This window comes from Hemicordylus capensis, chromosome 8, assembly GCF_027244095.1.
Source record: "Hemicordylus capensis ecotype Gifberg chromosome 8, rHemCap1.1.pri, whole genome shotgun sequence".
Lineage (NCBI taxonomy): Eukaryota > Metazoa > Chordata > Lepidosauria > Squamata > Cordylidae > Hemicordylus > Hemicordylus capensis.
This window is the reverse complement of record NC_069664.1, coordinates 8063940-8090903: the sequence shown is the minus strand read 5'-3', so window position 1 is coordinate 8090903 and position 26964 is coordinate 8063940. Positions and strand designations below refer to the sequence as shown.

The 26964-nt window shown below is 43.4% G+C and overlaps 1 protein-coding gene across 11 annotated transcripts in view; it reads left to right on the top strand.

Annotated features, from left to right (window-relative positions):
* Window positions 1-26964, top strand: part of NSD3 (nuclear receptor binding SET domain protein 3) — a 124872-nt gene that overhangs the window by 33057 nt on the left and 64851 nt on the right. For 9 of the 11 annotated variants that reach the window (XM_053269534.1, XM_053269533.1, XM_053269532.1 and 6 more), the window contains exons 3-11: window positions 5230-5301; window positions 7516-7675; window positions 10365-10516; window positions 13297-13809; window positions 15212-15338; window positions 19346-19446; window positions 21860-21905; window positions 23442-23572; window positions 25806-25934. In XM_053269534.1, coding sequence (XP_053125509.1) covers window positions 5230-5301; window positions 7516-7675; window positions 10365-10516; window positions 13297-13809; window positions 15212-15338; window positions 19346-19446; window positions 21860-21905; window positions 23442-23572; window positions 25806-25934 — 1431 coding nt within the window. Of the gene's footprint in view, window positions 1-5229; window positions 5302-7204; window positions 7350-7515; window positions 7676-10364; window positions 10517-13296; window positions 13810-15211; window positions 15339-19345; window positions 19447-21859; window positions 21906-23441; window positions 23573-25805; window positions 25935-26964 lie in introns of those variants that run through there. The other 2 variants (XM_053269542.1, XM_053269537.1) reach the window with 2 other exon arrangements.

Here is a 26964-nt window from a genome sequence, read left to right as displayed (position 1 = left end):
ATTGGGAAAAGCAGTGAGGACAACTTCCATACCTTTCTTCTTGGGTGCAACACATAAATGATCCACCTCCTTCTAAACTTCTCTGTTCCCTTATTATGTGCCTGCTGTCTTCATGAGATGCTGAAAACCACATTCAAACAAGGTTTCTTGTATTCCAAGCTCCACAAGGGTCTTGGCAGAAGTGGGTAGTGGGAATCTTGCAGAAGTATGAAACAAAATTTAAATTAAAAAAATAAAATTGAGTGAGAGGGAGGGACCCTAATCCACAGTGTTTCCCAGCACTGTGCCTTGATATGGACAGAAAATACTGGGGTACGCTAGTGCAAGAACTGCTAGGAGTAGACACCCAGCTATGACTCCCCTGCATGCATTTCTGGAAACATTTGCAAAAAAAGTCCTGTGTCGGGAAATATTCAGTGTCTTTATCGCTCTCATGGAACTAATGTCATTGTTCTTTGGATCCTCACCATAATAACCACTCATACAACACAACTGTCAAGTAGAACACAGTACAGATGAACCTTGGCACACCCAGGCCAATCACAATTTTGCGTATCTGTAGTTGGGCATTTGACACACGACCTTTGTGTACCGTGTGTGTGTGTGTGTGTGTGTGTGTGTGTGTGTGTGTGTGTGTGTAATTTTCACATATCTGTGGTTATGGGGTGACTGGAAATTACCTCCGAGGTCATTTCCGGCCACCATTTTGAAGAAAGGAGCCATTTTGTGGCTCATTTGTTTGAAAAAGTATTTTTTTTAAAAAAAATTCTGCGATCTTTTGTGTAAAAATAGGCAAAAATTGGCATTTGGGGGGCATTGCTGGACGACTGGAGACCCACAGAGCATGGTAGGGCACCCCCTGATTTCCACTGTTTTTAGCCCCTTTTCACCCATTTTTATCACCTCTGGAACTTCTCCCTTCCCTTCTCCTCTCCTCCCCATTGCCCTAATGCTCTGATATCCGCGATTTCATTACCCGCAGGAACACAAGCCCTTCGGATAAGAGGGTACATCTGTAAACAAAGCTACTAAGTCCTCTGCAAATTCAAAGTACAACTAATTTTTAGTGCATGTTGTCTTTGCTTTTCCTCTTCAGCTGTGGCAGTTTCAACAATTGAACTATGAGCTTCCATCTTATTTGCAGGTGAAACTCGGAAAATTAGAATATCGTGCAAAAGTCCATTAATTTCAGTAATGCAAATTAAAAGGTGAAACTGATATAGGAGACAGACGCATTACATGCAGAGCGAGATAAGTCAAGCCTTAATTTGTTATAATTGTGATGATCATGGCGTACAGCTCATGAAAACCCCAAATCCACAATCCCAGAAAATTAGAATATTACATGGAACCAAGAAGACAAGGATTGAAGAATAGAACAATATCGGACCTCTGAAAAGTATACATTGTACTGTGCTTGATTGGCCAGCAAACTCGCCTGACCTGACCCCATAGAGAATCTATGGGGCATTGCCAAGAGAAGGATGAGAGACATGAGACCAAACAATTCAGAAGAGCTGAAGGCCACTAATGAAGCATCCTGGTCTTCCATAACACCTCATCAGTGCCACAGGCTGATAGCATCCATGCCACGCCGCATTGAGGCAGTAATTGCTGCAAAAGGGGCCCAAACCAAGTACTGAATACATATGCATGCTTATACTTTTCAGAGGTCCGATATTGTTCTATTCTACAATCCTTGTCTTCTTGGTTCCATGTAAGATTCTAATTTTCTGGGATTGTGGATTTGGGGTTTTCATGAGCTGTACGCCATGATCATCACAATTATAACAAATTAAGGCTTGACTTATCTCGCTTTGCATGTAATGCGTCTGTCTCATATATCAGTTTCACCTTTTAATTTGCATTACTGAAATTAATGGACTTTTGCACGATACTCTAATTTTCCGAGTTTCACCTGTATGTATTTATTTTTCTATGTAAACCACCTTGAGAGCTTTGGTTGAAGAGCAGTATATAAATATTCGTAGTAGTATCTTGGCAGGTCCTGTAAGTTGCAGAAGGCTCTCTACTGGTTATCGTGTGAGTGGGAAATCTCCGTTTCAAATCTCAGCTCAGCCAGGCATGTGTTCATAGGCTGGCCTTAGGCAAGCACTTGTCTTTCATTTTCAGTGATACCACACACACACACACACACACACACACACACACACACACACACACACACACACAGAAGCTTAATTCACACAGAGCATCTGCATGCTAGTACTTGATTGCTCCCCTCACCCCCCACCTCAGCCCTTTCATCTCAGAGATCTCTCCACCCTCACCTGAGCTGTGCTCCTCCTCCTCCTCCATCCTGTTGCTTCCATCCCCCTCACCCCTCTTGGTTGCAGCTACGGTGATGCTGGCGTCGATTGGCCAAGCTTGTTTCCTCATCTAATTCGCACAGTGGCAGCCTCCTTCTCCTGAAGGGGCTCTTTCCTCCTTCACAACCCCTCTCTTTGCAGACCCCTGCCCACTAACAGTTGCATTCCAACTGACCTTCACCATCACAGGCTCCTCCTCCCTATCTGCATATGTGGAATCCCCATTGCCCAAGCACCATGATGCTTCTGCTCTCACAGGATCCTCCTCCCTATCTGCACATGGAATCCCCACTGCCCAATCAGGTGTTTCTGCTCGTGAACTCTTGCAAGAGCTGTCACTCATGGGATTAGTCACAGGTATGCATTAGCGAAATATATATAAAGAAGATTCTCTAAGGCATACCTGTGGCTAATCCCGTACGTGGCAGCTCTCATGAGAGTTCGCGAGCAGATGCACTTGATTAGGTATTGGGTATTCCATATGCAGATAGGGAGGATGAGCCTGTGAGAGCAGAAGCACCATGGTGATTGGGTAGTGGGGATTCCATATGTAGATAGGGGGGAGGAGCCTGTGATCGTGACGGTCAGTTGAATGCAACTGTTACTGGTCGGAAGATGTTCTTGACTGTAGAGGAGAGGAATGAATATTTTATTTATATACATATACATATATTAGTGGGCAGGGGTCGGTGAAGAGAGGAGTCATGAGGGAGGAAAGAGCCCCTTCAGGAGAAGGAGACTGCTGTTGTATGAATTAGATGAGGAAACAAGATGAACAAGATCTATTAACTCAGGAAGGGTGGGGGGAGAGAAGATAGGGGAAGAAAGACAGAAGGGGAAGAGAGTGGAGGAGAAAGAGAGAGAAAGAAGGAAGGGTGAGGAATGGGCCTGAGCCTGTCAGCGGCCTGAGAGGAAGGAGTGGCTGTGGTGGCAGTAAGGAAGGGCCCAGTCAACCACTGCTGCCGTTTGGGGCTACTGAGGCCATTGGCAGAGGGAGGCAGGCAGGTAAGGGACAGGCCCAGGCCTGTCAGCAGCCTGAGGGAACGAGTGGCCATGGTGGCAGCGAGGAAAGGCCCAGTCAACTGCTGCTCCTCCTGTGTGGAGGAGCAGGAGCGAGGCTCGGGTGAGGAGGTCTCTGGGGATAGGGAGCTGCAGCTTGGTCAACAGGTGCCACAACGCTGCCACCATGACCAAGGGGGGTGAGGGGGATGGAAGCAATGGGATGGAGGAGGAGCAGGAGTGTGGCTCAGGTGAGGGTAGGGAGATCTCTGAAGTAAGGGGAGCTGTGGCAGGGGAGTGAGGGGGCAATCAAGTACTAGCGTGCAGATGCTCTGTGCGGGTTAAGTTAGTTGTAATATAATACTGGTCTGCCTTATGGGATTGTGCTAAAGGTTACTGGGTCTGTAGATCCTGAGCACAATAGTATTTTAGTATAGCAAAAAAATCACTAAAATAGTATTTTTACAGCACTATTAATAACTAAGCATTGTTATTGATGGTGCCTGACCACCTCTGTTCATTCAGGTCTTATTAACGAATTTAAAAAAATTGACTCAGGCTAGTGGTGACTCAGCATTACCAGGTTTTCTTTAAGCAATGGGCAGAAAGGTTTATACAGGCACCACATTCCTTGGACAAACTGTCTGGCCATGCTGGAGTCGTCAGGTTACACAAGCCCTAGAAAACACAATGGCAATACAGTTCCATACAGAGAGGTGGGGGTGGGCAGATTCAGCCAGAAGTAAGAAGGTGCTATTGCACTAGGTTGCACGTTCCATTCTGCCTTGGAAGAGCAGAATAAAGACATGTGCCCAAGGATACCAGGAAGGCAGTAGTTCCTATGAAGGTGGCTACAGCAGCATTTGAATTGCGCCAAAGAACACTTGTGGTGAATACACTGTAATCTATAGAATCGAATAAAATGTGCAGCAGAGCTGAGAACTGAAAGAGAAGTTGTATCAAAATAATGGCAAACCCTTCTGCATTATCTTTCTTAAAAGGTTGGCTGAGTAGTCCATCTGCTAAAGCTACTTCCTTTGCAAAGAATATATCCTTTGCAACAATCTGTTCTTCTTGTGGGTGAATTGTAGGGATGTTTCCATATTTCGCAAACCTTGAGTCATTGTATCTGCTGAACTCTCAAGAGGATTGTAAACACTGCAGCCATATTGAACTGGCTTCATAGCGTAAGATGTGATAGTTTTGGTGATCAAACACCTAATTTGCAGCTTGCTATTGTCTGTAACCTTGTTCAGAGTATACCTGTGTTTGGGAAGTTTGAGTTTATAAATCTTCATGAAAGTATGTCTCTAAAGACTTTTGTTGTGGCTCCAGATGTGAACAATGCTGCATATGACTGGCTAGCCATATACACTGCATGTCCTCATTGGTTGCCTCAACCTTCTCCTTCCTCTTTGACTTTTATCATACAGATGTAAACCCACACAGCAGTCAGCATATTGTGGCTAATCTGAATATTAATAGAACCCTTCTGATTCGTTTGCTCCATGATTGTACTCTGTCCTTGCTTATTGTTCCATTTTGACTTTTCCTTGAAAAACAAATATTCTTCAGATTTAATCTCCTTTACACACTCATTTAATAGTCACATTGCTAATAATAACCACAATTTACTTTTCACATAAAACAAACACATTTTTAAAATATTTGTGCACTTAGCTTCAGTTCATCATACTCATTTTCTATGCCCATTTCATATAATACCTCCATAAATTTTCTAGTTGAGAAGTGTCAAAGAGCATATCTTATTCTGAAAGTTGTTTTAGTTTTCAATAAACAAACTCCATCTTTGCACAATTTGTCATCACTTCCAAAGTATTTCTATAATGACTCAAATTTGATAGACTCCCCCCCCTTTTTTTATTTCAAATCATTTCAGAGACCAAATGAGAGGCTTAGCATGCTGTCTGAAAGACCAAGGGAAGAAACTATACTGTTGGATGAAACTCCGGTCAGTACATGTTGTTCATTCGGACCTTTTGACTCCAGAAATGCCATGTGATTTTGTTTAAACTGGTTAAATACAAAAGTGAGGGCTTTATCACCCCTTAGATATGGGGAGCCTGTTGGACCAAGGCATGGAAGTCTGTGACAGGACAGCTATCTGACTATCTTAGAGTATCATGGACATGGCTATATGGTGATGTCTACAGAGCAGCCCAGTAGAGACAATAATCTAAGCTGTGGTTTAGATCAGTGTTTCTCAAACTTTTTGGAGTCAAGGACCGCAAAATTCTTCGTGCAGAGTTTCAAGGACCGCTACATTCTTCATGCACAGTTTCCCGGACCAGCAGTTAGTAAAGGGGTTTCAAGTCTGTCTATCTATCTCTCTATCAGACTTCTATACTGCCCCAAACATGCATCTCTGGGCAGTTTAGAATGAAAATAATATAAGCATTAAAATAATTAAATTTGGAATCTTTTGCAAACATGGAATATTAGGGGTTCTTAACCTTGGGTCTCTCAGTTAAACTCCCATAACCCCCAACAACAATGGCATTTGGCCATTATGGCTGGGGATTATGGGAGTAGGTCCACCAATGTCTGGGTACCCAAGGTTGAGAACCCCTGAATCTAAAAGCCTGGGTGAACAAATTTGTCTCCAGTATGTCTTCAGTGTGTGCGGGTTGGGGGTGGAGGTGCTTCTGATTACTCAGTGGAGAGGGTATGTTGGGCCATTAGAAAAATTCAAAAGCTACATGGGGCCAATGAAAACAACATACAAGCAAGCCCCACTGATGCAAGAGGGAAACAGCGTTCCCTCTCAAGGCGCCTTGACCACAACAGGCAGCTGGGTTTCAATCAACCAACCTTTGGCTGCAAATAATGAGCATGCAAGAACCAGCAGCCCTTCAAGTGGCGCCCACTGCCATACTTTTTCCTCCATGCCCCCGCACCGCATACAGTTTGAAGCTGTAAAGATAGGGAATAAGATAGCTGTAGGAAGATCTCAGCAGCACATGGAGGCAAGGCACAAGAAGGGTCCCATGCCTCCGTGATACTCTTCCTCTTCCGTGCCATGTGCAAAATTGAGGAAGTGAGTGCCTTGATTTCAGTTGGGGGGGGGTTGACTCCCAGTCAGGGACCGGCACTCAAGCCTTCGGGGACCGGCAGCGGTCCAGGGACCGGTGGTTGAGAAACACTGGTTTAGATTATGGTTAAGATACAGTAGGCCTGCACTGCCTCCTCCTTCACATGCAGTGGGAGGAGATCAAAAGCTTTCACTTTCAGTTTGAATCTGAATTTGGGGAACAGTAATTACAGATGTGTGTACTTCTAAACAAATGTTGACAAACAGAACACAGCCACATTGTCGTAAACAAGAAGGAAGGTTGTGTGCAGCCAATCCGTAGGTAACCGACATTGCTGTAATGCACTATGATGATACTTTGTTTCTAGTAAAAAAGAAAAAAGGGAAGGCCAAGATACAAATGAGTCCAAAAGAGCCAGTGAGTCTTGCAGTCTCTCAGTCTTCTTCTGTTATCTACTGACTGGCTGCATATAAACCTAATTCTTGTTTACTGCAATGTGATTGTGTTTTGTTTATCAACATTTATTTTCATTTTATTGTCAACTGACAAAAGGATATGACTAGAATTCTTGAATGCAGTAGTTTTCTTTAGCAGTAGACATATTTCTAATTATAGTTTGAGATATGGGTCAGGGTTGAAGAATGTATACTAAGTACACCAAAGAGTACTAGTTCTGTGTGTGTGCATGCGTGCGTGCGTGCACACGCACGTGTGCTTACTAAATCTTAATGTATTACAGTGATAAATAAAATTTAGGTTTGTTAAATTGGGTGCATTTGTTTCAGTTTTTCTCAAAGTGAGGGCAGATGAGAAATGAGCCCAAGGTGTGATCTCGGCATACGTAGATGTTTGAGGAGGGAAAATAGCATCAGAACAGTCACCATGTGTTCAGAGCTGATCAGAAGAATGTAAAAAGAAGAGGGCAACTCCAGATTATATTCTTATATTCTCTCTACCTACACAAAAGGTGAATGCAAGGGTGCCCCAAAAGATTTCACAGTGCATTTATTTTAGAAGGTTTGCTCATTTCCATAGTTGGTGGTCTCTGATATATAGTGCTCTATGCAGAAGATCAAGCATATAATTTCCCCTTTTAACTTAAGCATTATATCATTTTTGTTATTTTTATGTAGGCCCAGCAGGAGTCTCCTCCTCCTCCAGTGCAAATAGCAAGCGAAATCAAGTTTGAGGTTGGAGATCTGGTCTGGTCCAAGGTGGGGACGTATCCTTGGTGGCCTTGCATGGTTTCCAGCGATCCACAACTTGAGGTTCATACCAAAATTAACACAAGAGGTAAATAAATAAAACCTATGGGTTGGTATGTTGGAAGCTTTTTCTGAATGGCTGTTTAATCATTTGTTAATGCTCTTTTTAAAACTCCGACTTCAGAATGTATTCTGGCTTTAATAGTGTAGCTAAAAAAATAACCATTAATAACCAGGTAGGTTGTACAGTAAAGAGATTGACAGCGGGCAACATAAGGAATATTCTGTTACTATATTTATATCCTGCTTTTCATTTAAAAAAGAGCAAAGTGACTTACAATATAAGCTACTTAAAATACATCCCACAAACAATGAAAGCACAGGAGCAGCATAGAACAAATAAAGACTGATATAAAACCAGTTCAGCACAGCATTAAAATACTTTTGAAACAGGAAAGCCTTCAGCATCAATTTAAAAGCTGAAGGAGTCGGAGCCAGCTTGCTCTCCTTAGGGAGGGGGTTTCACAGTTGAGTTGCTGCTGCTGCTGCTGAGAAAGCCCCGTCTCTGGCAGCCACCAATCAAGTTTTCTCTCGGTGATGGACCAGAGGCAAGGTCTCTGCCGCTGACATAAGGGCCAGGCAGGTTCAGCTAGAACCAAGTGGTCCTTAAAGTAAGCTGGCCTCAGACTGTTTAGGGCTTTGAATCCAGCACATTAAGTAGAGTCTGGAAATATCTTGGAAGCCAGCGGAAGTAGCACAGAATGGCTTAATCTGTTCCAGCCTCTCTGTTTGATGTATGTATTTTTTACATTTTTATCCCACTCTCCCTCCAAAGAGCCCAGAGCGGTGTACATGGTTATGTTTACCCCCTTAACGACTCTATTAGAGCGAAGTCATTGGTCCAGAGTTACCGAGTGAGTTGACTGGCACCTGGCAATTTTTAAAAAAACCATTTGATGCTTCCAAACTGTCTTTCAAGGCAGTCCCATGTAGAAAATGTTATAATAGTCTGGTCTGAATGTGACCAAGGCCTGAGTACCTGTGAGCAGGGCCTCTCTTTCCATAGCCAAAGCTGGTAAAAGATGTTCCTGGCAACAGCAGTCACCTGAGCATCCAGGGACAATACTCTAAGCATGGTAATTAATAAGCCTTTGCCTGTTTCTGGCGAATGTTAAATGTTTAGAACACTGTGCATGCATTCTTAGTAGGGGTGGGTCCGGACCGGTCCGGAGGCCATTGTAAAGGCCTCAGGACTGTCCAGACCGGTTCGGACCTGGCCGGTCCGGTCCGGGTGGAGGGGGTTCCTTTAAGGGCGGGGAGGGTTTACTTACCCCTCCCGCCGCTTTGCCCCCTCCAGCACCCGTATTTTGTGTAGAAATTGGGGCGGCAGGATATCTCCCCGCCGCCCCTTCTTCTTCCTGAATGAAAAAGGCTGCAACAAGTCTTCTGCGCATGCGCATGCGCCCTTCACGTCTCCCCGACGAGGCCGGGTAGACCGGGCCTCCAATTGCCGGAGGCCCAGTCTACCTGCCAGGACGAGGCCGGGTAGACTGGGCCTCCGATCGCCGGAGGCCCGGTCTACCCGGCCTCGTCCCGGCGGGTAGACCGGGCCTCCGGCTGCTGAAGGCCCGGTCTACCCACTGGCGGGGGACGAGGCCGGGTAGACCGGGCCTCCGGCGATCGGAGGCTCGGTCTACCCGCCGCGTCGGGGAAATGTGAAGTGTGCGTGCGCATGCGCAGAAGACTTGTTGCAGCCTTTTTCATTCAGGAAGAAGAAGGGGCGGCGGGGAGATATCCTGCCGCCCCAATTTCTACACAAAATACGGGCGCTGGAGGGGGCAAAGCGGCGGGAGGGGTAAGTAAACCCTCCCCGCCCTTAAAGGAACCCCCTCCACCCGGACCGGACCGCAGCTGTGCGCTTCCGTGCACACCCTTAATTCTTAGTAAACCTTGCAGCAGCACATTGGAGGCAACCGTTTAAAACAGGAATGGTCAGTGTGACCCGGATCTGCACCTTGAAGCAATTTTATCTAGCCCTGGGTGCCCAGCCTTATTTGAACCAGGTTATGGTATTGCCTAGAGTGTCATTTGTAGAGAAAAGGAAGTGCAGAAATATCCTGTACAATGTGGACATGTATATACTTCTACGTAACACTCTGCCCAATCTCCATAACTGTGAAGCCCTTTAAGTTGCATGGTGCCAGCTTTATTATGGAGCCCAAGGAGGTTGGTTTGTTCATCCACATGCACTTTTGCCTTCCAATCTGGAGAACACAGTAACCCCAAGAACGCAGAATTTGGTAATCCTTGGTTTATATTTCTTCCCTAGGATCCAGAACCGCAGGGAACGTGACTTTCCGTGCTGGTTCCCTGAGATGGTTCTCATAGGGAGAAGGAGAGTCAGTAGCCAAAAGGACTAAAAGGGGAGCCAGAACTGTATGTGTGGGTGACAGCCAGTCCCAGCATACCTTCTTTCACGTACATAGAAATATGTTTCCTGCTCCCTACCCCAAATACGGTGCATAGTATTTGATGGTGTGCAGGCAGTCGCACATTTTTAACTGTAAGGGAATGGGCCTTTCCCTAGCAGTTTCTACATGGTTAGACCCCCTTTCCTCATAGAACTAATTAGTAATTGCACAGAATGAATGCTTAATGACTCCTTTGGCTAAAACAGAACGTCAGACACTTTAAAAGAATATTTTTTGCTACTTCTCAAAAGGTAAAGAGACTTGGTTGCTGGGATGGCTTAGCAGAATGTTTTCGTTCAATTTCAGGTGCACGGGAATATCATGTTCAGTTCTTTAGCAACCAGCCTGAGAGGGCATGGGTGCATGAAAAGCGGGTACGAGAGTACAAAGGACGCAAGCAGTATGATCAGTTGGTGGCGGAGGCTGCTAAGCAAGCCAACCATTCTGAAAAACAGAAGGTGCGTACAAGATGGTTTTTTCTGAAATGAGATGGTTTATTTTACCAATGAGTGGGGGAAATCTGTTTTAGTTAGTTTGTATTAACACCCTTGCAGTCACCTTCTTACAAGGCTCCCAAAGAGGCCTGCTGATCTCACTTTGGGCTTGTACTCTCAGGAAAGAGGACCTCTGAGAGAGGCAAAAGACAAGGAATGTGAAAACATGGTCAGCCCTAGTCTCAGGCCACGCATGTTGCTGGCAGCAGAACTGGTAGCTTTGCTTCTAGAATACAGTATAGCTTACCATTCATTTCATATTACAGGGTTTCTGATCTTGCATATAGGTGCAAATATGGAAACAGCAAATAACGAAACCTTACCCCATGGAAATCTAGGGGTTAGTTTTCTACACAGATACAGACACAACAGGGAGGTGGGGCGTAAATAAGAGAAATAAAGTACTCTACCTTGCTCTCCAGCAATGCCCCCCCAATTTTCAGAAAAAATTGCAGGGTTTTTTTGTTTTGTTTTTTTAAGAGCCACAAAATGGCTTTTCATTGTAAAATGACAGCTGGAAATGACATTGGGAGTCATTTCTGGCCACTCAAAACTGTGAATATATGAATTTTAGCCTATTTTTATACCATGGATAAAGAAACTGTGTCTCTAAGACCCGTTCACAGATATGCAAAACTGTGGTTGTTGAAACCGCGAATAACGAGGGCCACCTGTACTTTTAAATACAAAATTGCATTTAAAATCAGCTTTCAATATCAATAAAATCCCACTGAGATGGTTTTATCTAACTACAGAATTTGGGACATTTTATATTTTGGGAACCCTAGAACACATGGGGAAAGAGAATTAAAGGTATGTTCAGTCAGTCTCACCATGACGGGACATAAGACTGAATTGGGATCCTAATGCTGTTTTAGAGGGAGGCTTCACAGGCAGGTTTGCTGCTATGGGGTCCCCGAGATCGGGCCCAATCCCAGCAGTTCACACATGCGTGCAAAACTGGGCTGGGGTCCCTTAGCCCAGTTTTGCATGCACTCTCCCTCCCTCCCTCCATGCAGGACATGCAGGTCTTAAGCAAACCATGGAAAGGTGGGAGAAAGGCCACAAGTTCTCAGGGCAAACTTGATTTCTCAGGACCTGATAATATGAATTCCTCTGGCCTTGGCTCTTTTTCTTCTCTTAATAAAACTTTGGCATGTTTTAATGAAATGTTGTCATCGCTCCTACCTGAGCCAGGCAGGGAGTTCTCTGGGATGAATCCTTGACTGCAAAAGATTCACCGGAGGCTGCCACCAGCCACTTTATTTTAATGTGGGACAAACCACTCTTTCCACATAAGATTCCTGAGGGTGGGGCAAAGTGGCAAAACTCTCCCTAGAAGGGCTGAGCAGTCCCAGGCCTCCAAAGAAGTGTGACTAAGGCAGACCCAAAATAAAGAGTAGCACATTTCACCAACAAGTGCTTATTATTAGATTAAAAGAGAAACAAAGTATGCAATAAGGGCAATTGTCTCTTCATAAAGCAGATTGTAAGAGAGGGAGTCTTCATTAACCAGGCAACTCCAATGTCAGGCAATACAATAAAGGAAAATAACTTCCCTCACACATCTAACTGAACTGGTCCCTATCTTATGACTTACAGGCTGTGGTCTTCCCATTTCCCCAGCAGTTTCTCAGCCAGCTGCTTCCTCAGGGCACTCTTGGAACAGAACAAACTCAAGAAAAAACTTTCTCTTCTTCAATAGGTGGCTGTGTGTAGTTTCTGCCCAGTCTTCTGGATTGGTCCTTTTGTTTGGATTTTCCTGGGGTTTCCCCCTTGCTAGGAAAGGCCCACCTTCCCAGCAGTTCCTCTGAGTGAGGCTTAGTCCTTTGTGCTCTGAGCATAGACAGAGTACATCTCTCCCTTTTAAGCCACAGGCTGATGGTTATACATGCCCCAGGGTATAGGCTCTGTTTGTTAGTATATTTAAGACAAAAATGTCAAGAACCCCTCTTCTACTTTGTACAGAATACAGAAAGAGAGATAGTGGCTTACATGTGGAAAATTACTCATAATAGTCCTATTGAAATTAAAATAATTGCCCAATCTGTCCCTTTTAATTTCAGTATGATGATTTTTGAGTAATTTCCTCATGTCAGCCACTATTTCTTTCTTGCTTTATTTCTTTCACAGCCCTGTGGCATGCTGTGGACTAGGGGTGTGCACGGACAATTTGCCACGGTTTGTGGGACAGTAAAGAGAAGACAGACAATTTTTAAAAATACATTATTGTTGCCAGAAAAAAAGATTGCCAACACTTTGACCCCTCTTTTTTAGCACTTAACAGTTTTTAACTGTACCTCAGCTGTTTTTAAATGGATGTGCACCAAATCTGGAGAGGTGGTATTTCTTGTCCCACTATGTGCAAAATTTCATAGGGATTGGATGGATACCTTTTGCTTTTATAAGCAAGAGAATGTTCAGGGCTTATGATGGCAGAATGTTGAAAACACTCTTCATCTTAACTATACTGGCACTACTGGGTAGGTCAATCCAGTTGTTCCAACAGAACGGCCCTGTTGTGCCTCAGAACGGGGTCATTGCATTCCGAGATCAGAACAGGCCCTTCATTGGAAGGGTGTTCTGTTCCAAGCTTGGAGCGCTCAAAACAGCCCATTTTTGTGTCGGAACGTTCCCCCGACCGAATGTTCTGCACATCCTTACTATTCTGGCACCTTAATTATCTGAGCATGATGTGGAGTGGAAATGAATAAATGCAATAAACCATCTCCTTTATTTCAAAGATCCGCAAACCAAGGCCACAGAGAGAGCGTGCGCAGTGGGACATTGGCATCGCCCATGCCGAGAAAGCATTGAAAATGAGCCGGGAAGAGAGGATAGAGCAGTACACCTTCATCTACGTAGATAAAGAGCCAGAGGAGGCTTTGTCAAAAGCCAAGCAGACTGGTGTGCCTAAAACAGAGGCCAAAAAGATTCGGCGATCTAAACCGTCGCCTAATCCTCAACCAGAACAGACCAGTGAGGATTCTGCAGTCTCTTCTCCATCCAGTACTGAGGTGCGGAGGCATAGTCAGAGAAGGCAGCCCAGCGTGGATGAAGAGCCACCTCCTGTGAAAATCGCATGGAAAACTGCTGCAGCCCGGAAATCCTTACCCGCCTCAATAACCATGCACCAGGGAACCTTTGACCTTCAGAAATGTAATATGTCTCCAGTTGTTAAAATTGAACAAGTTTTTGCTCTCCAGAATGCTGCTGGGAATGGAAAGTTCATTGATCAGTTTGTTTACTCCACCAAGGTAAAGACATGGTCCTGTAAAGGGCACAAATGCACAATGAATTAGGTTTAATCTTGTACACTCACCAGAGTTTTAGAATGTGATATTTGTATAAAATATTTGGGTGCATCCTTGTGTCTTTAAAATGCCAGGGGGTACATTTACCTACCCCAAGCTGAACAGGTCAGTTTTCTGGACTAAGCTACGATGCAAAATTGGGTGCCCCCTCCATAATATTTGTACAGATTAAGCATCTAAGAAGCCAGCAATTTGTCTCCTTCACCCAGTTGGTAAATGTCTGTCTTGGAGTACCATTGCCTCTCTTGGGCTAACTTTCATTATACATGTTGCTACTAAATGTCCCCGTAAAACAGTGGCAGCAACACAGCCTCATTTTCTGGCAAGCAAGGAGTTGAAGCTTATCATTCCTAGCTTCAGAAGAGTACTTTGAAAAATCAAAGTAACTTAAAGAACTGTTTGCTTATTCAGTTACAATTTGAAATCAAACCACTCGTAGCTCTCTTTGATTATATGGTGTTATTTCTCTGTCAGTAACTAGCTAGAACGAGAATGTCCAGATTATTGTAGTACCTAGTATTTTAATTCCCTTCACTTCTTTAGATTCTGCAGATTGCAGAATCTAATTTGTCAGGCCCTGATAAACAGCAGCCAGTTCAGATGCATCCAAAACACGATTTGTTTGGGAATGTGCTTTTAAAAGCCAGCTCAGGAAAAGTAGCTGAAGTCTGGGAAACCCTTTTTAGCTTTAGTGGCACTGTAGGCCAGTAGCTCTTCAGAGTGTGAGTGTCCCTCCCCGTCCGCGCATGCACATACATGCACACACCAGCCTTAGAGGCTAGTGCAGAGGTTACCTGCCAGCTGCTTGGAGAGGGGTGAGTTGCTTGATTTCTTCTCCAGTATTTTTGGTAGACTTTGAGGGTGTCTATCCTTGGTGCAGACCAACAGCATGACTATGGGAAACCCCTCTAACCTGTGCAAGATTAGTCACACATTGACTGGGGGCAGGGAAGGGGAGAGCTGGTCTTGCGGTAGCAAGCATGTATTGTTCCCTTTACTAAGCAGGGTCTGCCCTGGTGTTTACTTGGATGTGTGCCTACATAGAAGCTCTTGCTGTGGTTCAATATTCCCCCTAAGGGTTGTAGCTCAGAGGTAGAGCATCTGCTTGTGTGCAGGAGGTCCCAGGTTCACTCCCTGGCATCTCCAAGGTGGTCTGAGAGAAACTCCTGCCTGAATCCTTGAAAAGGATTCAAGAGGATGTCAGTCAGTGTGGACTAATGATTTGACTCTGTTTAAGGCAGCTTCTGTTTTTATTCATGTGTGTGCTTCAGAGTACTTCTTTCATAGATACATGAGAGACTAGTCCAATTAATTAATTACTTAAATCTCCTTTTTATTATAACAGGGTTTAGGAAACAAACCAGAAATCATTATCAAGGGGCAAGAAAAACTCACTTCAGTCACAAGCCAGCGAAATGAGAGAGCCTCTTCACAAAGCACAGCCTCTCCTGAAACATCTTCTGGGTTGGCAAGTAGGTAAAATTTGCAACTCTTCAGTTAAGTCCAAGTAAACTGGTTCTTCTCAAAGATTACAAACTTAGGGAAATCACGTGCATGACCTGACTGTGTAACATCTGTGGGTTAGGAATAATACAGTCCTGGAGCAGAAAAAAATATTTGGTGTGCTGGGCTTTGAGAATTGGCAAAAGTGTAAATAATACAGGAGTTGTCATTCCAGGCCTTAAGAGGACAGAATACAATTTAAAATACTGTTTCTTATTTTTGTACCATCCTTTCTTCAAGGAACCTGGGACAGCTCACATGGGGCAATCCATTTTTCTCCCTACCATAGCTCATAAATATGGCTGAAAGATACTAACTTACTCAAGATCACCCAGCAAGCTCCATGGCTGATCGGGGATTTGAACCTGGGCCTCCCCACTTGAAGTCAAACAGTATACACTACATTATAGTGACTCTGCTTCTAGGCTCCTCTTGTACTAACCAATTCTGGACCAACAAAATTCACAGGAGTGCAGTTGCATGTTTAAAATCTGTTTTGTATAGAATCTGTTTTGTATTCAGTTTTTCACCATTATTTGCAGGGGTAGCTGCATGATCTTAAATGAGAGCCAATAGTAGTTAGAAGTTACTTTTAAAGTTAGTTCTGTCTGGGTTTAAGCAACACAATAGAGATCTCCGGCCTTAAAAAAAAGTTTTCCTCAATTATTTCTTTTATGCATTATTTATCATTATTTTTGTTTTGTTTCTAATGAGGTGTTACAGAATAAATTAGAAAGTAAATAGCATATCTAGGTGTTCAGTGTTGGATGTGATATCTCTAGAGATGGAAAGGCTAGCATCCTATGACTAGAGGAGATGGGGATTTTGGATTAATGTTCCTGTCTTTACCCTAAGAGAGGAAAGGAATCCTAGCTGCTGATCTGATCTTCAGCAATGCCAAAGGGTTTGGGGATAAGCTAATACTAGCTGGAAGTTTCTGGGAGCAGTAATAAGGAAATTCATAGTCAGACCAATGGTCTGGCTTCTTCCATATGGTCAAACTGTAGGACAGCATTCTTATCCTGCGCCCCCCGCTTACCCCCCGGTAAGATCTTTGAATTGAAGTGCTGTCTTGAATCTGAGGCGTCATACATGCAAAGCCGCCACTTTATAGGAACGTAAGAAATTGCCTCTTACCGAGTCAGACCATTGGTCCATCTAGCTCAGTGCTGTCTACCAGTGTTCCCTTTAACTGGGACTCCCAGATGTTGTTGGCTACAACTCCCAGAATCCCCAGCTTCAGTGGCTTTTGCTGGGTGATTCTGGGAGTTGTAGTCAACACCATCTTGGAATCCCTGTGAGAGGGAACACTGCTGTCTACACTTCTAGGAGTGGCTCTGCCTGAAGGTTTCAGGCAGTTTTCCCCAGATGCCTGGGACCTTCTGCATACAGAGCAGATGTGCTACCACTGAGCTATGGCACTGTCCCCTAAGGGGAATATCTTACAGTGCTCACATGCAGTCACCCATCCAAATGCAACCGAGGCAACCCCAAATGCAACCCCATGCTCAGCAAAGGGGACAATTCATGCTTGCTTCCGCAAGACCAGCTCTCTCCTTGACACTTTCCTGCTACTGGCCTGTGTGCCATCCTGTGGGAAGAGAAAGCTCTCAGTGTTCGCGAATGCCTCTGCATGTCCAGCCAGAGGAGAAAATAGCCATGTACTACAATAACAGCTGGCCTGATGAAAGAACCAAACACGGGCTGACTTTTACAAATGGAAAATCCCCCTCAAACCATTTCCTGCTTGGACTGAAATGTAATTGTATGTTTAATCTCCCGTCTTGAGCATCTGATTTAAGGATCTATGAAGCGCATCTGATTTAATATGGTATTTTAGACAAGCAAGGCTTGAAGCTGAATAGGGCTTTATTCATGTTTGGCACAATTAAAGCATCAGCTTTTCTGAAACGAAAGGAAGTTGCAGAGGAGTGCAGCTGTGTTCTTGGACCACTCTGTTCACTGTAGCAAACAATTATACAGGGGAGAAAACCCTCCCAGTCGATTGTGTCTTTCCTGTGTGACATAGCTGCATTTGTGACAGCTTAACTGGGTTAAAAAGAGCCCCTCCCAAATATACTCTGTGTGGGTCACACTGACAAAAATATTCTATTCTGTAATGATGATGAAGGGTATTGCTCATTTCCAGGATACTTTTTTCTCTCTACAAGTCACCATCCAGTGGTCCAGACTCTGGAACAACCTCTTCTTTGTCCACTGGGCGGCAGGCCTGTTTAGAAGAAAGACTCAGCCTAGAGGCTGGGCTAAGGAGGTATCTCCTACTCCCTCCCTAGAGCCAATCTTTTGACTACCTACGTGAACCAGGGGCGCAGCTATAATTGAACAATGTGGGGGACAAATGTTTCTGGGCCCCTGAAGAAGAGGGGGCATGCCGGCTGAGCAACAGCTTGCATTTTGCTCTCCTTCTCCTGCCTCTCCAAAGAAGACGGCAGGGACGTGGGGAGGCATGGGCCCATTTTCACTTTTTGTCCCAAGGCCCGCTCCATTCTTGCCATGCCCCTGCAGTGAACATTCGTAGACCACTGTCTGGCAAACAAGTAGAAGGAGAATGTGGAAGTAAGCAAATTCTCCACAGATTGTTATAGGTTGTTCATGTAAATGTAACTTAACACTCTGGGTTTCTGATTCTGTTTGAGCAAATTGGGTTTTTCCTGTGCTGAGAGTGATTTCTCCCACCATCCCAGCCAGTCTTTCTAAAAGCACAGATTTCTGATAACTTTGGGCCTCCCTTTTGGTCTTTAGCCTTTGTGAGCTATCCTGTGCTTGGAGACGTGAGAGTGACAGAAGTTTCTCTTTGAACCAAACTCAATGTTTGAAGTTGCTTTGTTAAGAGTTGTGTGTCTGGTCTTTATAAATTGCAGCCATTGGGGGCACAGCTGGGACCCAGGGCAAAAGCATTTAACCCATTTGTGTCGTAATTATGGCAAAAAATCCCCACCCCTGTAGTCATTCTTGGCTCACGAGGGGAATTGCCTTGGCACCAAGAGCATCTTCCCTCCCAGAGCAAATAGGTGTGCTTGGGGAGGAGAGATTTTTGTTGGGACTGCACCATGTGGCAAAAGGATTACATTTGACACCCCCCCACACACACACACACATTATAGTCCCATTTCTGGTGCTACTTACAAAAAATGAAATCACATCCAGCTGAGCAACCATATCAGAGCTGCACCACTTTGGCCCTCCAGCAGATGCTGGACCACAACTCTCTTAATCTTTAACTATTGAGCACTGCAGCTGGGGGTGATGGGATTTGCAGTCCAGAAGCAGCTGGAGGGCCAAAGTTGTGCAGCCGTGGCCTAGCGCAGGGATCCTCAACGTTGGGCCCCCAGATGTTATTGGACTTCAACTCCCATAATCTCCAACCAAAGGCCACTGGGGCTTGGGATTATGGGAGTTGAAGTCCACTAACATCTGGGGGTCCAGCGTTGAGGATCCCTGGCCTAGAGTATCCTTTCTGTATTTCAGGTCATTGACTCACTCTGCAGAAGTTTCTGAAATGTTGCCCCAGAATATAATAATTTCTGTTGCAACAATAGCTCAACTTTTACTTAGGACTTTGTTGTTCATAGAACCAAATACATTCTAGGTAGGTGGATTGGAAATTATAATCCAGAATATATATTCCATCCTTGGTGTCACGGGTAACCTGTGAAATGTAAGCGAAGTTCAAAGGTTTTTTAAAGGATTCTGAACATGAAAAGTCACCCTTTCCCAGTAATTTGAATTCTAGTCCTTCCCCTTTATCTTCATATTAAAGCTGATCTTTTCCCGAACTCAGGACTCTCCCTGAAGCACTGAGATGTATTGCCTGCAGCCAGAACGCCAGCTGGCAGATTAAAGTCTATGCACTCAAAGAAGAATGTAGAGAAAGCAGGACTTTGCTATTGAACATCATCCCTCATTGAGGAAAGAGAGAGAGACTCCTGTAATGGAAACCCTTCTCTTCCCTCAGGTTCTGTAGAAAAGAAGCAACAGAGAAGATCAATACGAACTCGCTCAGAGTCTGAGAAATCCACTGAAGTTGTGCCAAAGAAGAAGATCAAAAAGGAGCAGGTTGGCTTCCTCCATGTAGAGAGTTAAAATATACTGTATTCATACTTGTTGTGGCTTTACATTGGTGCCTTTTTTATTTCTCCCCACCCACCCACCCCTCCATTTCCCCCACCGGGTTTGCTTTTGGACTCTCCTTCTGAGATTCGCCCCCATCAGTAAACTTTGCAGTTACTGGTAATCCCTTTACAGTGTTGGTCATGCTTTGGATAACTGGGAACTTGGTGACTCAAGACCTCCTCATGAAGCTGATACCTTTGCTTTTGTTATTTCTGTTACACAAGCAGAGTGATTTTTATGTTTTAGTGTGTACTCTTTGATGGAACTGCTACCAGCTTCCTTCTTTTCTTATCCTTGGTTTAGTTGCTGATTTGTATTGAGATTTTGGTTTGTTTGTTTTTTCAAAGCAAAGTTAGATGGATTTGTTCGGTTACTCTTGAACATTGATTCTGATAATTCTTGGCAATAGCCTTTTATTTTGGCAGTGAGCAGGGAAGTGCATCATCTTGGGTTGATTTTGCCTTTAAGTAGAACCAACCTGTACAGGGCATTCCTTTTTAATATGGATGTCAGAAAGGCAGATACTGCTTTTTAAAATAGCCAGTTACAATTGAAGAAGAATAGGCAAGTTGAATGGGTGGCATACTCATGCGATCTGTGGATTTTTCAGGTTTCAAGAAGGTGATTGCAATTGTTGGTTCTTTTTCTTCAACAGTTTGAATCTTCTCTCATTTGAAGGGGAGCCCACCTTGAAACACAGACATTTACTGTAACAAACATTCCCTAACACAATACTTTCAAGACCCAAGTCATGTTGGAAAAGTTGAGTTCCTTAAAACTAAGATTGCAATTCTAATGAACCTTAGCCATGGTTTTCTATTTAGCTAGGAGGCGGAAAGGACACCTTCACTTTTAATGTTTGAATAGCAGTTATGTTAAAATAAGTTTAGCTTTTGTTCTGCTGCTCTTGCACAATACCTCTCTGGTTGGGTTTCAAAAACTAGGGAGAAATAGTTCAAGAAATACAATTTCAGCACAATAATGAACACGTGGCAAAATAACACACACACATATTTTAAAGCCTCTTGATATAAATTGTTGCAATTTCCCTTTTTAAAGATAAACTTGTAGTGATTTATATTTTTTTAATTAACTGTGGTACAAGAACCAACAATACATTGTCAACATTCCCACGTAGTCTTGCTTGCTTTATACTATGTAGCTAATTAAGACAACATAGTATATTGTACTGTGTGTTTCAGGATATGGCCAGGAAAGCTTAACAGTCAGCGATGCACTGTAATGCATAAGCTTGGATGTGTTCTGTGTTCAGAAAGGCATTCTGATATCCTAGGATTCTACAACCATCTTTGTTCCCATAGTCGAGCTTTGCTGCAGTGAATTCCCAAATTTATTCTGCATCTTTTTGGTTTTAAAATTATAACTGGAATTTTAATTACAACTGAGAGACAAAAATGTTAATTCTGTTACAGTGAGTGGTAGCAAAATACAAGTGATTGTCTAGATTTTATATTTGTACTATCAATTGTATCCTATACAAATCCTTCTATTGTATGTTTCTATCCATTGTACAACAAAATAAAATATTTTTAAAAAATTATAGAATAATCCTTAATAAATATTTATGAAACGTGTTTCTTACATGCACATGTAACCACATTGTGGAGACATTTCCCCCCCAAAAATATGGTTTTTAGCCTAAAAACAAGGTCTTAGCAAAGAAGCTGCTTGCAACCACCAAATTCACAACTTGGGTGCACTCTGGCAGGAAGCCGCCTTCCACTGTAGGATCCACACCACTGCTCACAAGGGCCACGAAGTGCTTTCGTAAGGTCGTCTTCCCAAGTGCTGTACCAACATTGCGTTTCCCGCTGTATAGAGGCCTGCAATGCATTTTCTCTGCCTCCTGCTCTTCTCTGTCTTTGCAGCACTCTATACAGAGAAACAGCCCATGGCCTCAGAAGCTCAAGTGCTTGCTGGGTGGAAGTGCCTTTTAAAAATGGGGCAGTAAGTTAAGTGTCGCACAGAACCTCAGTTTCCTGCTTCTCTCTTCTTTTCTTAGCCATTGTGAGGTTTCTCTGTAGCCCAGGGACTTGGCGGCTAAAACCCCCTCATCTTTTACTCGGACCAAAGATTAAGCCATTCCAGCACAGTACACAGACGGAATTATTTGAAGTAAACACCGACCTGCCTTGTCACCCAGTATTCAGGGAAGGCAGCCGCAGTTAAATCCCCACAGGTGAAGCAGAAGCATCTTGCTGGGGTGGGGTTGGGCGGATGGCTAGACCACATGAATTCCCCGTATGCTGATTGCTTGCAATGAAATTTCGTTTCCTCTTTTATACTAGGGAACAGGAAATTCCTCTATTAACTTCTCGTTTTCCTGTCCAAACAGGTAGAAACAGTCCCACAGACAGCAGTGAAGACTGGATTACAGAAAGGTGAGTTTAGCTGCTTGTAAAGTAACACTCTTGAGTACACAGACCATTCATTTTGACTCATCTATGCCTTCCATGTTTTTTTAAAATCTATATATATTTCTATACCGCTCAACAGTAAGCAGATCAAATTAAAAGGGAATGTATTAGGGTCAGTAGATAAATGGATATACTAGATGATTTTCAGTGTGTCGGTTTAAACTCCATCAGTACAAATATTGCAGTCAACCATGGCCTCTCCTATAATACTTCAATTGGACCGCAGCCTCTCTTAGAAGAGTTGGGAATGGGTTCGGTCTGAGACAGAAAATAAATCAAGCAATTTATTCTGTGTGCCACAGAAGGCTTTGGGCTTGTACTTCTCAAACACGAGCCCTCCATGCCACATAGCGAACCTCTTTGAAACGGGAAAACTGTCCAAAGCAGCTTTTGGCGGCATGAAGTTTTTAGTTCAAAGCAAACAAAATCAAAAGGTTCCACTAGTCATGCCCAAGCTTTGGAGCATGCTTAAAATAGCTTTGGATTTCAGTGCTGTCTTCTGATCCTATCAAGATGCAGACAGGCTATGGCAGAGAGACCAAGAAGGCAACCATAATTCTCTTCCCTTTCCCCCCATAATTCTCTTTTGCCCTTTCCCCTGCCATTGTTGGAAAATAATATATCTTTGGTCTGCTCCAAGGTGCTGTAATTAAGCTGTTCAGATGTATGCACAGAAGCAGGACTTTTTTAGGGTGTAGGGCTGGATGGCAGTTGCCTCAGGCCACCCACATGGAGGGGTGCCCATCTAAAGTATGGTTCAGTATTTTGAAATTATCAAAGTGATCAAATTGAGCCTTCTCATTCAAGGCAATAAAACTAATCAGTTGAGAACCCCAGGATCGGGTTATTTCAGTATTTAGGGTTATTACACAGACACAGGATGCAGTGCCTGACATACTGCACAATGTTATGCACGTGAAAAATAAAGCTTGCACAGTTGGACAAGAGTGCTGCGAAAATGACACAAATGGAGTTGTGCAACATTCTCTATAATGGCTGCATTGTTGTGCAACTCCATTTGTGTATTTTTGCACTTGTGTAGAGCACACTCGTGCAACTGTGCAAAGTTATGTTCCATTGCATGCGTAATGTTGCACAGTATGTCAGCCAGAGGGAAGAAGGGAGGGGCTCAAAGGAACATTCTGCCCCCAAGCCTCTTGAAGTCTTAAAAAGGCCCCATGCAGATAGGTGTATAAGTTACATAGGCTTGGTAGTGTTTATGATACTATCTTTTTCTGGTGTTGACTTCTAAGTGCAAGTGCAAACTAGCCCTAGTAAATCTGCCCTGCGTATTGGCCTCGCAGTAGTTTAATCAACAGTATTTTTGCAACAGAAACAAACTGACTTTTTCAGAACTGTGAACTGGCTTGGTTTTATGAGGAATTACTTTAGAAGAATAATTGCAATTTCCCCCCTCCCTCTCTGCGTGCCTCCTAGTCTTCCCCTCAATAGTTAATACATTTGAGAGCTTTAAGATTGATTCCAGTATGTTGTATTAAGGTGCCAGTGAGATTTCAGATTCTTGTAAACCTCTAAAGAAAAGGAGTCGTGCCTCAACAGATGTAGAACTGACTAGCTCAGCATACAGAGATACATCCGATTCGGATTCAAGAGGACTTAATGACCTACAGGTAAATGTTTGATGTTTTGTCATGGGCTATGGTTTTGAAAATGGGCAAATGACTGATAATAGCCAACTTCATGTAATTGCTGCTTAGTCTTTTAAAAGTGCTTTTCCCCTTTAAAGGAGGAAAACTGAAGCATAGATTGGAAAAAGGGCTGCAGGTATTCTGCAAGACTGTAGGAAACTCACTGGCTATGGAGTTCAACTTCCTAGGAATCTCAATCTTACTTGCTTTTTTGTTAGTTTGATTTCTAGCCTTTGTAGCTGTGAAAACGTACTTGAATATATGGACAATGCCTGGTGAAATCTCGAGAAGTTGGAGGAGGGTAATTCCAAGGCTAGCAGAATCAGGCACGTTATCACTTTCCCTATGTCTGTAGCCATTGCAAATATACCCACTGGCAGGAGATCATCTTCTATAAGGCCATATTTTTATAAAACAAATATTATAGATATTGTCCGAAACATGCAAAATATGTTGGTAATGAAGTCAAAAGCTATGTCCAAAAATTCTGATTCATTGCCAATACATTTTGCATATTTCAGACACTATGATATTTAAGCGTTTGTTAAAAAATGGCCTTATAGAAGAAGATGTTCTCTTGCCATTGGGTATATATAAGATCAGCTTGAAAATTTGCTTATGGCTACATTCATTGGAAAAGTGGTAACTTGCCTGATTCCTTTACTCTTGGAATTGCCCAGGAGTGGCTGGATATTTTCATTGATCATCAGTTTGTAACGTCAGCAGAGGCGTATCTAGGGAAAATAGTGCCTAGGGCAAGCACTGAAATTGCGCCCACTGTCCAAACATCTGACACCCTTCTTTCAGATAACTTTACCATAATATCAGCTGAAAAATACAAGTCAGGCTCGTTAATCTTTTAATATTTCAAAAACTATTTAGCAGTGGACTTAGCCAGATCAAAAAATGCTGGAAAACTACAAATTTCAGTATGCTGGGACTCATGAAATACCCAAATACTATGTGGAGGTGTACTTGGAAAACTAAAAAGAAGTGCCTGTCTAATTCTCTACTATGCATTGTAGCATCACCATTACATAAGTTTTAAAAATCAATGGAGACTTTGACTTTTCCCAGATACTCTGAAAATAATTAAAGGATATGCAGAGTAAACTGTGTCACTGCTTGGAATATATTCTAGTCTTTCAGAAAGATAGTTAAAATGAGAGAAAGAGAGCAAGAAACTCCCAGTGGGCCTTAATATTAAGGATTTCACACTGATTCAAAGACAAACTCACCATTAATAGCCATATTATTAAGACATCACATTTAACTCACTTATCACAAGAAGCAAAGTAAGAGCAAATGAATACAATCTTAGCTCATAAGTGTCAGCTCAGTATTCACAAGCCCTGATTCTCTGTACATAGTGCCAATCTGAATATGTGTACAGTGTCTTATATTAATTTTTTAAATTTTTTTTAACCTGTAGCCCATTTGGGGGGCTTCCTAAAGTCTGGGGGGGTTGCAAAGGTTCCCCCTCACCCCGCTGGCCTCTAGGGCCTCACAGGTACCATTTGAGCATGTGTGGTGGCCAATTTTAAAAATAATCTTAAAAAAAAAAAAAAGGCCACTGAAAACAAAATGGCCACTGCACATGCTCAAATGGCCTCTGCAAGGCCTGGCATGACCTAGGGCCTCACAGAGGCCATTTGAGCATGCACAGTGGCCATTTTGTTTTTGGCAGCCATTTTTTAATTTTTTAAAAAAATTTACAAAATGGCATCCCCTTCAAGTGGCGCCCGGGGCACGTGCCCTGCCTGCCCCACCCTAGATACGCCCCTGAACGTCAGTTCTCTGTTCAGCAACCAGCCCTCCACACAAGTTGTAAAACATGCCTGATCTCTCTTATTTTGCATTATTTATACAAGTTCCAGAATCCAGATTCTCCTCCTCCTCCTCCTCCTCCTCCTCCTCCTCCTCTCCCTGCCCCACATTTCAGAATTTTAGTCAGCTTGCTGCAGATTTTTTTTTTTTTTTTTTAATAGCATAGGCCATGAAGCTACCCTCCTTTGCAATTGTATTGATTTTGGAGGAGGGAAGTCATATTGCAACTGCATAATATACTTCTTTGACATAGAGTGAGAGCTAAGAGCTTTTGTGGAAATCTTAGTGTATATCAGTAAGGTTTTCTTTAGTTTTCATTGCTCCTTATTTGTAGTTGCCCTTTTCAGAAGTTGGTAGTGTGAATATTGTTGTGGGTTTTTTCTCTTAGGGTAGCTTTGGAAAGCAGTCAGACAGCCCATCAGCTGCAGCAGATGCTGATGCTTCAGATGTACAGTCTGTGGACTCTAGTTTATCAAGAAGAGGTTCTGGGACAAGCAAGAGAGACACTGTTTGTCAGGTAAGTGAAAAGGCACATGAGCTGTAGAACTCAATGTTGCCATTCCGTGCATGTTTGCCTAGGGTTGTCTCATGTAAGTTGAGCAAGACTTATTTCCAAGGAAGTATAGGATCAAGCTGCACAGCTTTCAGCTGAAACATGCTTGGCCAAGACCAGGTCAGCATTATGGTGAGCAATGTTTAAATATCAACAAAGCTTGAAAGCTATTTGACTCTCATAGGGCAGGTTCATACAACTGCTTGTAAGTACTTATCAGTTGTGAGAGGAATGGGAGATTCTCTGATGCCTGGAGCTGAGGACATCTCTCATTGGGTTATCCTTTCCATGTGCTCCCAGGCAGGACTAATGAAATTCAGTTAGTAGCCTTAAGAGCCCGGGACGGATAACCCTGCCCAGTTCTTTTAGTCCTGCTGCGCTCCTAGGCAGAGATTGTTTGTATTTCTCTCTTCTACTAATTCCTTTAATGTGTCACCTTTCTTAAACTTCTTGTTTGTTTATATCTACTCTATATTTTAGTCTGTTTCCCTACCTAAAAAAACCCAAAACCCTTCGTTTTGAATTCACTTACCGTGAAGGCTCCTTCTTGATGCTGGAGCCGAGGACATCTTGGCCCTCACTGATGCTGTTCTGGCCTACTCCATGGGGAAAAAACACATGTTAGGAGGAATGCCTGTCTTCCGCTCTTTCGCCTGAGATATGTTTTCTTATATATGTTTGATGTTACTTGATATTTGATAGTTATTTGTTCTGTGCTACTTGCACTTTGGCCTAAAAGAACTGGGCAGGGTTATCCGCCCTGTGCTCTTAAGGCTACTAACTGAATTTCATTAGTCCTGCCTGGGAGCACGTGGAAAGGATAACCCAATGAGAGATGTCCTCGGCTCCAGCATCAAGAAGGAGCCTTCACGGTAAGTGAAGACCAATGCTCCATTCTGGGGAGTGCACACTCCTATCAGGCATGTCATGTGAAGCCACTGATGCACCCATTTACCGACTTTGCCTTAGGTTTTCCACCCACTATGGAACCAGG